Source organism: Herpailurus yagouaroundi, unplaced genomic scaffold (assembly GCF_014898765.1).
Source record: "Herpailurus yagouaroundi ecotype Mexico unplaced genomic scaffold, PumYag 165, whole genome shotgun sequence".
In the NCBI taxonomy this organism is placed as follows: Eukaryota; Metazoa; Chordata; class Mammalia; order Carnivora; family Felidae; genus Herpailurus; species Herpailurus yagouaroundi.
Window position 1 is genome coordinate 13,904,925 of NW_024412406.1, and position 15,330 is coordinate 13,920,254.

General features: G+C 42.8%; 1 protein-coding gene and 1 pseudogene across 1 annotated transcript in view; one reads left to right on the forward strand and one right to left on the reverse strand.

Annotated features, from left to right (window-relative positions):
* Positions 1-760: 760 nt before the first annotated feature.
* LOC121038139 (40S ribosomal protein SA-like) lies at positions 761-3,859 on the reverse strand (annotated as a pseudogene).
* Positions 3,860-6,112: 2,253 nt separating this feature from the next.
* TRAM1 (translocation associated membrane protein 1) overlaps positions 6,113-15,330 on the forward strand; it is a 32,856-nt gene continuing 23,638 nt past the window's right edge. Inside the window, exons 1-2 of the mRNA XM_040487626.1 lie at positions 6,113-6,352; positions 14,204-14,267. Of these exons, the coding sequence (XP_040343560.1) occupies positions 6,230-6,352; positions 14,204-14,267 (187 nt within the window). The 5' untranslated portion in view covers positions 6,113-6,229. The remainder of the gene's footprint in view (positions 6,353-14,203; positions 14,268-15,330) is intronic.

Here is a 15,330-nt window from a genome sequence, read left to right on the forward strand (position 1 = left end):
TGCGGTCTGGTTACGTTCCCCTAATCCATTCACCCTCCCAGTTTCACCCCATTCTCTCTTCATTGTACTCTCCCCGTTCCTGATGATTTCATTTCGTATTTTACTGAGAAAACAGGAGCGATCAGAAGAAGACAACTTCATCTTGCCGTCGTCAACCTCTCCATAAGCTCCACTCTCCCTCTAGTTACTGTGGGTATCCCAAGCCTGTTATTGTGGGTGCTGCACTTCCACACCATCATCTTTGGAGTGCGTGGAGGGAGCCCCCAGTCCCTGACACAGCAGTGGTGGAAGGTGCCCCCCCATTTCTGCCCAGCGTGCTGGTGCTCCCCACTGGGCTGTCTGAAACCTCCTCAGACTATAACTTCATCTGAGGATCTTCCTGCCTGGTCCTTCTTCCTTCTGGTCTCAGGTGTCAGGCCTGAGATTTTTTTTTTTGCCAAAAAAATCTCTTATGCTTCTAACTCTGTCGCGTCCGTTTCCTGGATAACCCAGACTGACGCAGTCAGACAACCCCTGCCTTGCCATATCCAATGGTCATCTCAAGTCCTGTGGCTGCCCAGAGTATGATAGGTTTATGAAACTGAAAGACCAATGGAGGATTTTCCCATAAAAGAGTAAAAAATAACTAAATTTTTAAGGTTTGAAAGAGGCTATTTAAATTTAAAAACTCACTTTACTGGAACGATTAGTTTCCAAATGACCAAGAATATTCCTATCACCCCCTGCACCAAGCAAGTCTCGAAAACACCCATCACACTGGTAAGTACTCGTTTATCATCTTTTATTCCAGGTACGGGTTTCCCCTGTTATGGGAAAGTAGAGTGTTCTTTTGAAACCTTTTGTAAGCAGAAATGGCAGAAAGCAAAGAAACAATTATCATTAATGTATATGAAAAGGTTTTTAGCATTCTCAGACCCAAAAAATAATCTTTCTTGGGCTTTTCTGATACCCTAGGACCCATCTTGCCAACAGATGTACAAAATAAATTGAGATAAAGCACAGATGCTCACAGCTGCAGTTTAAAGCAGCTTGATGCTGAGATGCCGAGTTCCCGGGGAAGGTCCAGGGGAAGGAGCTTGGCAGGGTCACTCTCGCCGCTTGGGATGCACACTGCCTCTGTAACCACTCACTGCAAAAGAGATGCTGAACGCTATTTTTGCTTCGCGCCTTTTTGAGAAAATCCTCTTTTGGATTTCTTTTGGTCGTCAAAAACAAGTACTAACATTGGTCTTTCATAAAGGGAAGTGTTGTAACGTGAACTTTTGAAAAGCAGGGGACACCTGTACATGAGCTTCAGAAACAAATATTAAATCTGTCTTGTTCACAGTTATATCCCTAGTGCTCAACATTTGCTTAGTGCATTGCAAGTGCTATTTATTTATTTATTTATTTATCTACCTTGAAACTGTTCACTTCTGTTAACCTTATTTCCATTTTGTTTGCCTTTGTGGAGGGGCAGCTTAAGACCACTCCGGGGTTGTTCCTACCAACTCAGTGCCCGGAACAGTGGGAGCTGCACACCGGTCCGCACGGCAGGCTGAGAGCGCCAGGCTTCAGGAGGGAACTGCTGAACAGGCACAGAGGGCACCCGCGGCGCCTGCAGACCAGTCTGCGACTTCAGGTTGAGTAGCGGTGACCTCACTGGAGCTGGAGCAGTCCATCCACCCTGAAATTCCTCCTTGCTCACAGCCTTTTCCTTTTCAACCTCTTCAGGTTCTCTGTAGAAGCAGAGATCAGGCGTGACCTCCCATGGGTGTTCACGGGAAATGGCGTCACGCACGTGCAGAACTTCCTGGACCACCGTCCACCACGTCAGACCCACTGAGCGAGCTCCCTTGTTGTTGCAAGGCGCGGCAATGTCCACACGGCGCAGAGGAGAGTTTGTGTTACGCAGAGTGATGGCAGGGGGGTTACCAGAAGACGCCTCTGTGGGAGGGTGGTGGTCAGCCCGGGGATCCTAACCACCCCAAGTCTCGGCTCCCGGAAGGCTGCCTGGATCGGGTTAGTGAAGGTTCCAGGAGTGAAGTGGCCGGCAGTGGGACTGGCTCCAGTAGCAGCCGCAAACTTCAGCCCAGCTCGCTGGCCAGGATTCCTGGGTGATAGGACACTGACGGGAGCCGTTTTCAACGGCAACAATGGCACAAGCTGCCAGCAGAAGCTTCTCCCACGTTCTCTTCAGATGCCATCACATTTCCTTTTATAGATGTAGTTCCATCTGGAAGTCAAGGTTGGCGCCACCTAAGTGGGTTCCTGCCGCAAGGAATTCTAGGACACCCTCCTCCTCCTTCATTTACAGGACATCAAGGGCTCTGGACATCATGAAAGTTTCCTTTAACGACAGGAATGCAGAACAACACCATATGGACCCTTCCCTGGGTAGCGCGGAAAGGGCACGTGCTCTTTAAGTGTCTTCAAAATCACTAAATTTGTAGAGCCATGATTTCCATTCACCTTTATATTTGTTTGTTGGGTAAACTATTTTAAGTTTTTGTCTAGGCCACGTGAAACCTTGCTCCTTTTCATTCACTCAATAGACATGGAGCACTAAAACTTGGCAGCAAAGTGCCAAGTAATAGGAGATACGATGACGAAATGACTCCCATTTCCCGAGGAGCACTAGTCTACGGGACAGGCAGACTTACAATGAGAATACAGTACGGCAACGGCTAAAGTAAAATGATGTACAAAATACGACTGAATTATCAGAGACTTACATATAAAAGCCAAAACTATAAAGCTCTTAGAAAAAAGACGGTAGTAAATCCGTGTCATCTTGCGTTAAGCAATGATTTCCAAGGCCACAGAAAGCAAGTGATAGAAGAGAAGACAGATAAATTGGGCTTCATCAAAATTTAAACCTCTTGTGCTTCAAAGGACACCAGCAAGAAAACAGAAAGACAACAAACAGACTGGGAAAAAATATTTTCAAGTCGCGTGTCTGATAAGGGACTCGTATCTAGAATACATTTTAAAAACTCATAACTCAGTCAATTTTTTAAAAAATAACCCATTATAGAAACTAGCAAAAGACTTGAATAGACATTTCTCCAAAGATGGCTAGTAAGCACATGAAATGGCTACTGATAAACAGCATTAGTCAGTAGGGAAATGTACATCTAAGACACACCCACTGGGATAGATAAAATTAGAAGACAGAAAATAACAACTGCTGGGAAACGTGCACAGAAATTGGAACCCTCAGACATTGCTGGTAGGATCGTAAGATCCTTTAAGTGGTACAGCCACTTTGGAAATCAGTCTGACAGTTTCTCAAAAAGTAAAACATAAAGTTGCCATATGACCAGCAATTCTACTGTTCCACTCCTAGGCATACAGCCCAAAAGAACTGAAAATAAGCATCCTTACAAAACTTATATACTAATGTTCACAGCAGCATCGCTCACAATAGCCAAAAAGTGGAAACAAACCAAATGCCTATGAACTGATAAATGGATAGAGAGGATGTGATATATCCTTACAATGGATATTATTTTGCCCATAAAAAGGAATGAAATGCTGCTACATGCTACAACACGGATGAACCTCAAAGACCTCACTTATGGTGAGTGAAAGAAGCCAGTCACAAACGACCACAATTCTGTGTATATGAAATGTCAGAACAGGCAAATCTAGAGATGCAGAGAGATTAGTGGTTGCCAAGGGCTGCCAAGACTGCCTGGGAAAATGGAGAGTGAGTGGTAACGTGTATGGGATTTTTTTGGAGGATGACAAAAATGTCCTTAAGTTAGAATGTGATGATGTCACACAACTTTGTTAATATACTCAACACCATCAAATTGTGCACTCGAACTATATGATATAAATTATTAAAAACTTAAAATTTCAGCTTAAATTTTTTTAATGTCTGTTTATTTTTGAGAGAGAGAGAGAGAGAGCACAAGCAGGGGAAGGGCAGAGAGACAGAGGGAGACACAGAATCCGAAGCAGGCTCCAGGCTCTGAACTGTGAGCACAGAGCCCGACGCAGGGCTCGAACCCATGAACTGTGACATCATGACCTGACCCGGTGGGACACTTAACCGACTGAGCCACCCGGGTGCCCCTAAAATTTCAACTTAAAATCTTAAAAATGTGTTTTAAAAAACACAATTGAATCATAAGAGACAGAATGCCTAGATCAGTCAGAGAAGTCAGTGAAGGTTTCAAAGAGATCACACATGAATGTGACTTGGAGAAACAGTGGGAGTGTGCTGGGTGTATGAAGGAGAAAGGAGAAAACATTTCAGGCAGAAGCAGCAGCAGGCACAAAGCCAGGGGAGAGAGCTGTAGAGTGTATAGTGTGTGAAGTCAGTAATGCTTGAACGAAGAAATTGGAGTTTATTACGGCAGGGTTTGAGCCTGTCTGGGTAGGCAGGGGCCAAATCATGAAGAGCTATTTAGTCATGCTAGCTTTCCATGAAAGAAAAGGAAAACCACCGAGAAATCTTGAGCCATTCTAATGTAAAAGCTGAAAGGTGATTTGGAGGTAAATGAAACTAGTAATCATTTGACCAGAAAGAAGAACATTCATAGCTAATGTGTATAGAGCCCTAATTCTCTACGAAGCACTTTCCCCGAATTATCTCATGTAATTGCATCTCATTTAATTACAATCATCTCCTCTTTATAGAAATGATATCAGCATGGCTTGATCCCTCAACTCTTTCAAGTCTTCAGGCAAATATAACTTCCCCACACTTCCCTTACTCCATTTGCTTTATTTTTTTGTCTAGGACCCTCATCTCAACTTAACATATGTCTCACTTTTTAAATCCTGTTTAAAGATCCTCTCCACTCTCTAAAATGAAAATGCCCAAGAACAGGTTAATTCGTATTTCTCATTCAGTTCTGTATCTCCAGTGCCGAGCACATGGGCAAACACTCAGTATTTTTTTCAATAAATGAATACACAAATGAGGAAATCGAGTCTCATAGAAATTAAGTAACTTGTCCATGGTCATTCAGGTCATAAGTGGCAGAATTCGGACTCAAAAAACCATCATCTTAAACCACTCAGTGATTCACCAGAGTTGTAATGTTGTAAGCAAGAAATAAGTCCCCTCCTCAGGCTGTGGCAGTGGTAAAGGTGCAAGGGGATAGAATTACCTGTGTCTGACAATAGTTTGGCTGTGGAAGAATGCTGAAAGGTATCAGTCCAGGATGACTTCGGTTTCTAGATTTGGCAAATGGGTAAACAGTGGTGCAATTGAAAAGAAAAAGTACAAAAATAAATAAATAAATAAATAAAAATAAAAGAAAAAGTACAAAGAAGTCTTGGTTTGAGAAGATAAAAGAGGAAGACCTATCTAGTCCAGAAACCTTCTCTCTCTAGATTACTCTAGAGATTCTCTAGAGAGAAACCCTCTCTCTAGATATACTAAGAAATGCAAATAGGAATCAAGCAAGTAAACCCAAAGTGATGGTGATTGTTTTCAGTGAGAGACCCAATGGGGGCAGGGAAGGGCGGAGGATGGGTAGGTGGGGCTGAATAGGAATTGTTCCTTTTTTAAAACTCGTTGAAGCTTTCAACAGTTTTTTTTAAGTCACCAAGAGAGTTCAAAATAACTCTGAAGTTAATTTTTAAAAGATGCTAAAACTGAAGGATGCACCTTACCCTTGTGTATGTAGTTAGGCTGTGGTCGTATTTAGATTATCTTGATGGCGGCTGCGGCTTTCAAGAAGTGACTATCTATATGGAGACAAGCACTGACACCCAAGCCCAGCGTGGGCAGGTGGGCGGGAAGGCATGCTTGCGACCCTGCACGCTACCGCACGTGGCCGCTCTCCGACCCGCCGCGGACTCAGCCTGTTAACTAGGCGCTGGAAGCTCGCGCCTCAAACGACTCCCAACCTCCGTCCGGCAGCGGAGCAGTGGGCGTGCCGCTCTGGTTCAGTACCCAGGCCCGGCCGTGGGCCGACGGCCTCCGGTCCCCAGGCGGCGCTGTGGGCTCGCAGGGGCGGCCCCGGCACGAGCGAGCGCCGTCTCCCCGGTGCGCATGCTCACCCCCGCTGTGGGCTTGCCTTTATTTTTTTTATTTATTTATTTTTTTTTTTTTCGGGCGGCCCTGGCGGCTGCGTACTGGCTGTGGGATGGGAAGTGAAGCCCCAGCGAGTGGCAGCGGCGGGGCTGTGAGGAGCAGGCAGGGGGAGGCGGCGGCGGCAGCTAGTCGGTGAGCAGCTGGAAACAGCGGAGCCGGGGAGCACCTGCAGGCACGGGCGGTGGCTTCACCATGGCGATTCGCAAGAAGAGCACCAAGAGCCCCCCGGTCCTGAGCCACGAATTCATCCTGCAGAATCACGCGGACATCGTCTCCTGTGTGGCGATGGTCTTCCTGCTGGGGCTCATGTTCGAGGTGAGTCCGCCCCGCGCCCCAACCGCCCGCCCCGCCGCCCCCTCCCCGGGCTGCCAGCCTCGGGCCCCCGGCTCCCCCGCCCCTCGGCCCGTCGGCCCTGGACCGCGGGGGACGGGGCTGGGGGGGAGGTGCTGGCCCCCTGGACCCCGAGGTGCAGGCCTGTCCTGCCCTGCCCCGCGCGGGCCTGGGGATGCCGAGCCCCGGCAGGCCTGGCCACCGCCCGCAGGAGCTGGGGGCCACCGCGTCGCCCACTTAGCCTCCGCGCACACCCCGCCCCCGCCCCAGTCCCTGTCCCCGTCCCCTCCCGCCGGCCGCGCCGCGCAGTTCCTGGTTCCCGCGAAGGGTTACGTGGCAGCCGGCGAGGGGCCGGCGGGCGGCGGGGGCGGCCCCTGTGCCGCCGAGCTGGCTCCCGGGCGGGTGGGCGGGCTGGCTGGGGGATGGCCGGCCCTGGGCGCCGAGCGCGTCCGACCGGCGCGGGCTGGAGACTAAGGGAGGCCAGGCCTCGGGGGGGCCCTTGTAGGACCGAGTTCGGGATGAGCGGACAACAGCCGGAGCCAGGCGTCTGCTGCCTATTTGAAGGGCGGTGGCCGCGGGGCAGCGAGTGATCTCCACGAGTTCGGTACGTTGAGGCACACCCGATTGTTTTCATTCTTCTCTCCCAAGCTGGTATTATTACCACTTACCGAACTTTTTGCCGTGACTCTTGCTTTTTCCTTAAAGAAACAAGATCTGATCCATAAATGTAGCTTCTGAACAGCCGTGCCAAGAAACCGAGTGATTTTCTTTTTGTTTCTTGAAGTATGAGAGAATGGAAATGTCAGGAGTGTGTAAATTCTCTTCCCACATGCCTAGTATTTTGATGACTTATTTAACAGCTGTTGAATAGGGGTAATAAACTTTGCAAGGTGAACGTGTATGTAACATCCTACGGTTTTCTTTCCCTCGCTCCTCAGTACACACGCCCATTCCTTACCTTCTTTTCCTTTAAAAATTTTCTATATAGCCGCTATGCCCCATCAGATATACTAATTATTTTCCTTATATATGGTTTGTCTCCCTCCTCCTGGAATATAACTTCGGTGAGGGCAGAAACTTTGAGGTTTTATTAGTCTGTTTCCAATGCCTGGAATAGTACCTGGGATATAGTAGGTGCTTTAAAAATATTTGTTGAATGAGTGACATTAAGAATTCTTGAGAAAAACTAATAGAACGAGACTGCCAGTGACAGATGAATAACTTTTTTTTGTGAACAAGATGAATAAAATTTTTAAGTGGAGTCGATGTGGGTTTTATAGATGTTATTAGGTAACTTAACAGTTTACTTTTACTTCTCTTTTAATAGGCTTTTCTGGACCTAGATAGATTTTTTTGATTCCTGATAGTGTCATTTATTCCACCCAGTCCACTACTAAGGAGGTAGTAGGTATGGTGGAAGGAAAAGTTAGAAGGGAACTAACTAACACACGTCCCACGCTATTCGGCTGGCCCTATGCTACTTACTTACTGGGTGACTCAAGCCTAAGCCTCAGTGTTTCTGGGTAAGGAAATAACAGCACCTGTGGCATTCTCACAGCCGCTGTTACAAGAATCAGATAATATGGTGTGAGAGCATCTGATGGTTGTGTAAAGTACTGTATGAATGTATGATATTAAAAATGTAATTCTAAACATTTGTACTCACTTTCCGAATTTTGCATTTGTATATATTTTCTGCCTTGATATTTGAAGTAATACTTTGGTATGTACAATTTTGTAAAGACAGTTTTGTAAAAGTTGCCATAACCCTTCTCCACATGTTAAGAATGCCTGACTTTAAAAATATAATTTAAGAGTAATATTACCTGCAGGGTATAGTTGCATTGTTTTCAATGAAATGGAATATAAATCAGAAATCCCGACACTTAAAAATGGTATAACTTTGCTTTTATGTAAGAGATTTCACACACTTCTACCGTATTTTGAGGGGAGTTCACCACCTATACCTTGCCCCACGTCAATGATTTTTTTATATGGTGAGTGGATTTTTGACTCTATGTAATCTGTAAAATTTGTAAATCTGAAAAGACACAACAAAGACTTAAATAGAAGTTGAGGGAACATTAAAGTAATATACAGAAGAGGGGTGTTTGTGCAAATTGTACATGTTTCTTACCACACATTAAAGTTTTAGAATTTGAATGCATGTTATCTACATATCAGAAAAACTTAATTAGGTTAGTTTTCCTACGTGACTTTTAAAATAATTGCTGCTGAATCTCAAATTAACTAACATTAACATAACTATAGAATTACAGTATTTGTGCTAGAATAATAGAGAAGTTGATGTTTTTGCTGTAGAACCTGCTAAGCCTTTTGTGTAAATATATTGAGGAAATGTCAGAGGATTTATGGTGAAATTGACAAAGTGATAACAGATACTGTATTACTAGCCAAAATGAAAAATCGATATAGATATACTGTAGAAGCATAGATGCTGTAGCTAAAGAGGTTCATGTTCAAGTTAGGGCTCTGCAGCCTGCTCACTGCGTGACCTAGGGCATATCATTTAACTTCTCAGAACTTGTTTCCTTTTCTGTAAAACGAGGCTCATTGGGTTACTCTGAGAATTAAATTAACTAATGTGTATCATGGCTTTAGTTCAGTGCTTGGCTTACAGGAGCCATGCCATAAATAGTAGCTATTATTATTCATTAGATATTTATCAAAGTTGAAAATAGAAGACAGCATTTTTTTTTAATGTGTATTTTTGAAGGAGAGAGAGAGAGAGAGACAGGCAGAGCTTGAACGGGGAAGGGGCAGAGAGAGTGGGAGACACAGAATCCAAAGCAGGCTCCAGGCTCTGAGCTGTCAGCACAGAGCTGGACGTGGGGCTCCAACCCACAAACCTTGAGATCATGACCTGCACCGAAGTCAGACGCTTAACTGACAGCCACCCAGGCCCCCCTAGAAGACAGCATTTTTAAATGTGAGAGAAGAGTCCAGTGGTTAGCATTTAAACAGATTCATATACAAAAAAGGTTGAAAAAGAAGTAGACTGTTTTGGAGAAATCGAAGTTTAATTTCCAGGAAACTTCATGTTATCAAAAATTGCTTGTAACTTAAAATCATGGTTTTAGCAGTCAGTATCTGTCCACATAATGCATATCACGGTCTATAGCTAATGACTTCATATTTGAGTTAGGAAAATTTGAACAATCAAAAAATACAAGGATGTTTGGGAATTCAAGTGAGGATAAGAGGAGTTAGGGCTTTCCAAGAGGAATATTTTCATCTGGAAAGGAGCTTCTTTGCAGGAGGCCGGGTTGTGTGTACCAAGCAGACTTGAGGGAGCATTTACAACTGTAGCTATCTTGGAAGAGTTCTAGAGGCTTGTTGTATTTTTAAGGATGATGTGCCTTAATGCTAACATTTTCTTTCCATCTCATTTTTTAAGAACTTAAGTTTATATAAGCTGGTGGGGAAGTGGAATTTGATACTCAGAAATTGTCTTTATCTTTCAGGCATACAGTCAGTATAGTAAGTCACACCTTCTTCTAACAAGCACAAAATAATTTTAGCAAGAAAAAAATACCAAGCCCCAGCTGGTGACCACTTTATTAAGCAAACATTAGGATATTCATGATATTACACACTCATAGAATTAGGTAATTCCTCAGGATTTATGTGACCTGTTCAAGATGTATCTATATGTCTCATTCTTTTCTTGTAAATGTCCAAAACTGTCATAAACTCAGTTATTTTTACTTCTGAATGTAACACAGGTTTTTGCAACGTATTTTATTCCAAACTAATTTTTGTCTTACTATTAACTGATTGTAATATTAATTTAAAGGATTGCTAGCTGGGGTGTGAGTCTTAGGAGGCCTGGGAATGGCTAATAGCATGATTCCTGGTTTGCTTTTTCAATAAACTTTTTGGGATGTGTGGCTTGTATTTTTCCTCTTGCTCTACTTAATGCCACATGCGAAAGTAGCTGGAGGCCAGGTTTTAATTGTATTTGGAAGCCCACCATAAAAAGATAATCCAGTTTTTGTTGCTTTTGGTATTTGATATTAAATTTATCTTTAAAGAATTTCACTTGTCCTTTTTAAAGGACTCCTAAGTAGTTTTCTTAGCTATGGTAGTGGTGACCTCATATTCCAAACTAGAAACAGGTATGTGGTGAAAGTATGTTATGTGCTGATGTGTGAGAAGTCTAAACAAAGATATCAAAAAAATGAAATTTAGTAATCAGTCAACTTTATTAAAAATAATCACGTGAAAGCAGTGTTGCCCTAGAAACTCATGCCCTCATTCTGCTCTAATGCATCCGTATGAATGACCCAAATGGTAATACCAGAAGCCTTCCTCGCCTTTTCTATTCGAGTGACCTTTACATATCTACCACAGTTAAGCAACTCACTTTAGTGCCCATACTGTGGACTTTATCACGTAGCCTGCCTTGTTTCCAGATTCTGAATGCCAGTAGAACAGAACACAGCCACAACCTACATATTGTTTCATCTCCCTCATTCTGCTGTTCGTATGCCAGCTCTCTACCTAGTCTAAGCTTTTATGGTCCCTTGGCCCCCGCATTGCTTTGCTTTCTTCCTGTAGACTTTAACTACTTGTCCCCACTCACCCCAGGCCCTCAGCTCCCTTTCCTCATGGTCTTTCTCCATATTAGCCCTGCAAATATCCAACCAGCATCCGCCTTTTATGTGCTTCTCCATTCATGGATTGCTGAGGGTTGCCAGAGAAAGTGCTACACTTGTGCGGATAGATTATGTTACAAATCAAGGGTTTCTAATCTCAGACATCAGTAACACCCAGTGATCTTTTTTACTTTTCCCTGGCCAGCTCCTTTCCCTATAGGAACAATATAAATATTCATCATCCAAATCCCCCATTACGCTTAACAGATGGCATTGCTTTTTTTTCCCCCTACAGAGAAAATAAGAGTTTATTAGATGTGAATTTCTTCAGTTTTCCTGCCTTTTGCACTTATCTGTCTCATCCATTACTGCTTCTTCATCTAAGAAGAAAACTATTCAAAATTAACTTCTAGCTCTATCCTTACATTTCATTCCTTGTGAGATCTTCCTGTCCATTATCCCCTTCTATGCTGAATTTCTTCCTTTTCCCTGGCACCTTCTTAATTGCCCCCACACAAGCTCAGTCTCTCTCATCATAAAAACATTAATTTTGACCTGGCATCTATTGCTAGATATCATTTTCTTTCTCTTGTGTTCTTCAGTCCACTCTATGTGGTTTTTGCTCTCACTGCTTCATTGGGATCACTCAAGCTATGACCACTGTTGACTTCTTAAACTGTCCAGTCGATTGTACTCTTTTCCTGCCAAGTCTCTTTTGAAACCTTGACTTTATTAGCCATACCTTTTTGCCATGTTTCCTCCTTAGCTTCAAGGGCATCAAGCCCTCTTCATTCTCTTTCTGTCTCTCTGATCATTTCTTCTCATTTTGCCACCAGCTTTTTCTCTGCCCACTCCGTGGCTCTGATGTTGTCCTACTTCTCTACAAACACTGTGCACTCTCCATAAGTGATTTATGTACCCCCAAAGCTTCAACTACTACCTGTAAAATAGAGACTCCCAAGTCTTTAAGCAAGGGTCTCTCGGCAGAGTTCCAGGCGTAGGCATATATGCCCACTGGTCTTTCCACCTGTGTATCTCACAGAAATCTAAGTTCATCTAAAACTCAGTTTTTTTCCTCTTTTCCCCAAAATCTGCTCCTCCTCTTGTATTCCACATTTTTATTAATAGTGTTACTTTTCACCTAATTGTTCAAGCTGTAAGTGTCCGTACATAATCTTTGACTCTTTCCTCTTACTCCCCAAGCCTTATTCTGCCTCTATCCCACTATCACCGTGTTAGTTCAGGTCTTACTGTCTTTCATGTGGTATCTTGCAGAAGTTTTATATTTTGATTTGTGTACTTCATTTTATGTGTTATCGAGTATTTATTCAACAGTACCGATCAGTCAATCTAATATGGGTCGGGAGGCCCCATGCTGGGCTCTAAGCATGTAATGAAGAAACAGGCGTGGTCCCAGCTCTTACGGAGCTTACTTTCTAATGAGTGTGATAGAAATTAGTAATATTATCACACCAACAGTATGTGTTTTGAAAGAAAGGAACACAGTTTTCTGAGATAATCTAACCAAGGAAGTGACCTACTCTAAGACAGGGAAGGCTTCCTTGAAAAGGTGTGATTGAACTGAGATCTGAAGGGGGAAGGTTTTCAACAGGGTTTCAGATAGAACTTGCACAGACCCTGTAATGGGAGGAGTGCGGGAGGCAGTGGTCTGAGGTAGGGCTGGAGAGAAGGGAATGGGCACAGATTGTTGTATGGGCGGCGTTAAAGATCTTGTTCTTTATCCTACAAAGAATGGGAATCCAGTGAAGGATTTTTAGGGTGGGGATAAAGGATGGGTGGCATGGGGAAAGGGGTTAATTAACATGGTCAGAAGGTGATTCCGGTTGAAGTGTGGAGAATGGGTCTGATGCTTTAGAGACCACTTAGTAGGTTACATCCATGATCTTTCTGAAAAACACAATTAAGCTCCCCCCGCCCCCACAATTCTCCAGTTGTGCCAAAATAAAATCTAAACTATTTAGTTCAACAAACAAGGCCCTTCCTAGCACTCGATAAGTTTTCTAGTCTTTTCTACTGCTTACTGATGCATATCCATGCCAGGCCTCATGTTTGCTGCTACTCAACCTTTGTGCTTTCCCTTCTTTTATCTAAGCTGCCCTCTTCGTCCCTCTTTATGAGGCTAGGGGACTTCTGTTTCCAACAAGAGACAGTTCCACGCCACATGCTCTGAGAAGCCTTTGCCTCATTCCCCACTCCAGGAAAAAAGCAAAAACAAAAACAAAATGCATTCTTTATCCTGAGTACCTGTTTGCACTGATTCTATAGAATTATAACACTTTGTTTACTTATCTTCCTGACCCAACTGAGCTGTGAGTCATCAAGAATTGTATCATTCAGGGGCGCCTGGGTGGCGCAGTCGGTTAAGCGTCCGACTTCGGCCAGGTCACGATCTCGCGCTCCGTGAGTTCGAGCCCCGCGTCGGGCTCTGTGCTGATGGCTCAGACCTGGAGCCTGTTTCCGATTCTGTGTCTCCCTCTCTCTCTGCCCCAACCCCGTTCATGCTCTGTCTCTCTCTGTCCCAAAAATAAATAAAAAACGTTGAAAAAAAAATTAAAAAAAAAAAAGTTGTATCATTCATCTTTGTTGTCCTTTCTTGTCTAGCACATTACCGGGTGCCTATAAATATTGAATAAGCATCCCATCTTTCTGTTCTGACCACTTCACTTTTACCAGTAGTCAGGTCAGTTAAGTATTTATTGACCACTTAACTGTCCCAAATGTGTGGGAGATAAACATACACCACAGACCCTACCTTGGATCCATTTTGTCATGGTAACTGTGCTTCCTTTTCTGTATGAATTTACATTCCAGTTTTTTCTTGATAGGAACTTTATTCATGGTACAGAGTAGGGAGTCTTATTTGGATCAAATCCCTATTTACTGAAACTGCAGAGTGTCCCTTTAGAAATCTAAAGTTAGGAATAACACAGACTCATCTAAACTGCAGCACTCTCAGGTGAATTATGTTCACTCCCAAGCTCAACTCCTTGGTGATCAGGAATTCCAGTTGGGCCTGTCATGGTGCCACAGGAACTAGGGTGCCCTTGGTTCTTAGATTTGGGGCAGAACTTTTAATGGTTTCCTCCCCGGTCTTCTATTTGGGAGAAGGTCACAGATTAACTTGATCTTTTTTTTTCTTTCTTTCTTTCTCTCTTTCTCTCTTTCTTCCTTCCTTCCTTTCTTTCTTTCCTTCTAGATAACAGCAAAAGCCTCTATCATTTTTGTGACTCTTCAGTACAATGTTACCCTCCCTGCAACAGGTAGGTAGTTTTCTGTCAGTTTACTTGAACAAACTTGGAAATTTCCATGAGTACTAAATTCCTTCATTTTAACAGATTTCATTCATGATTAGGCTGAACATTTTGATGATTTTGTAATGCAGAAATGATGTTTTTGTTGGCTGCACCCTATGCACTATATGAAAATCGGAATTTATGTGTTTAATGTTTATTGTGTATTTTCTAAGTGGACTTGACTTTCCTTTTTTTTTTTCTTTTTGCCTTCTCTTCCTTCTGATCTTTTCCATAAGAAAATTCTAAGAATAGATATTGTTAAAGTGTATTGTTAAAGTGTTATCATTCAATCAAGGTTTCTAAAGGTACAGTGTTTAGGTTCAGTTTCTCTGACCTATGAGTTATGTTTTGGACCTATAACAATCCTTTTAAGCCTGTTTTATTTTTGTGTTTTTGTTGTGCTCTACCTGTAATAGTTGTCAGTAAACTCTAGGAGTTATAATAGCATGCAAACTACACTTTCAGGCTTTATTTTTAAAAGTTTTCTTTCTTTCTTTTTTTTTCTTTTTTTTTTTTTTAATTTTAAGTAGGCTTCACACCCAACATGGGGCTTGAACTTACAATCCTAAGATCAAAAATCACATGCTGTACCACCTGAGCCAGCCAGGCACCCTTAAATGTTTTATTTCTAAATTGGGCTATGTGAAAATCAAGTTGTTATTGGATATTGGTTGCAATTGAATACAGTAATACAGTTAACTAGCATGGGTGAGGGTATTTGGCTAATAAAATATTAACATATTCAGACAAGTATTTGGCTCTGTATTTAGAATGCAAGATCAGATAGATGTATATATGTATATATATGTATATATGTGTATATATATATACACATATATATATATATATATAAAACATTGAATTGGATTTAATTCAGTTATATAGTTGTATAAATACAGTTGACCCTTAAATAATGCAGAGGTTAGGGGCATCGACCTCTGCACAATCAAAAATCCATATATAATTTTTGAATCCCCACAAACTTAGCTACAATAGCCTACTGGTGACCAGAAGCCTTACCAATAACATA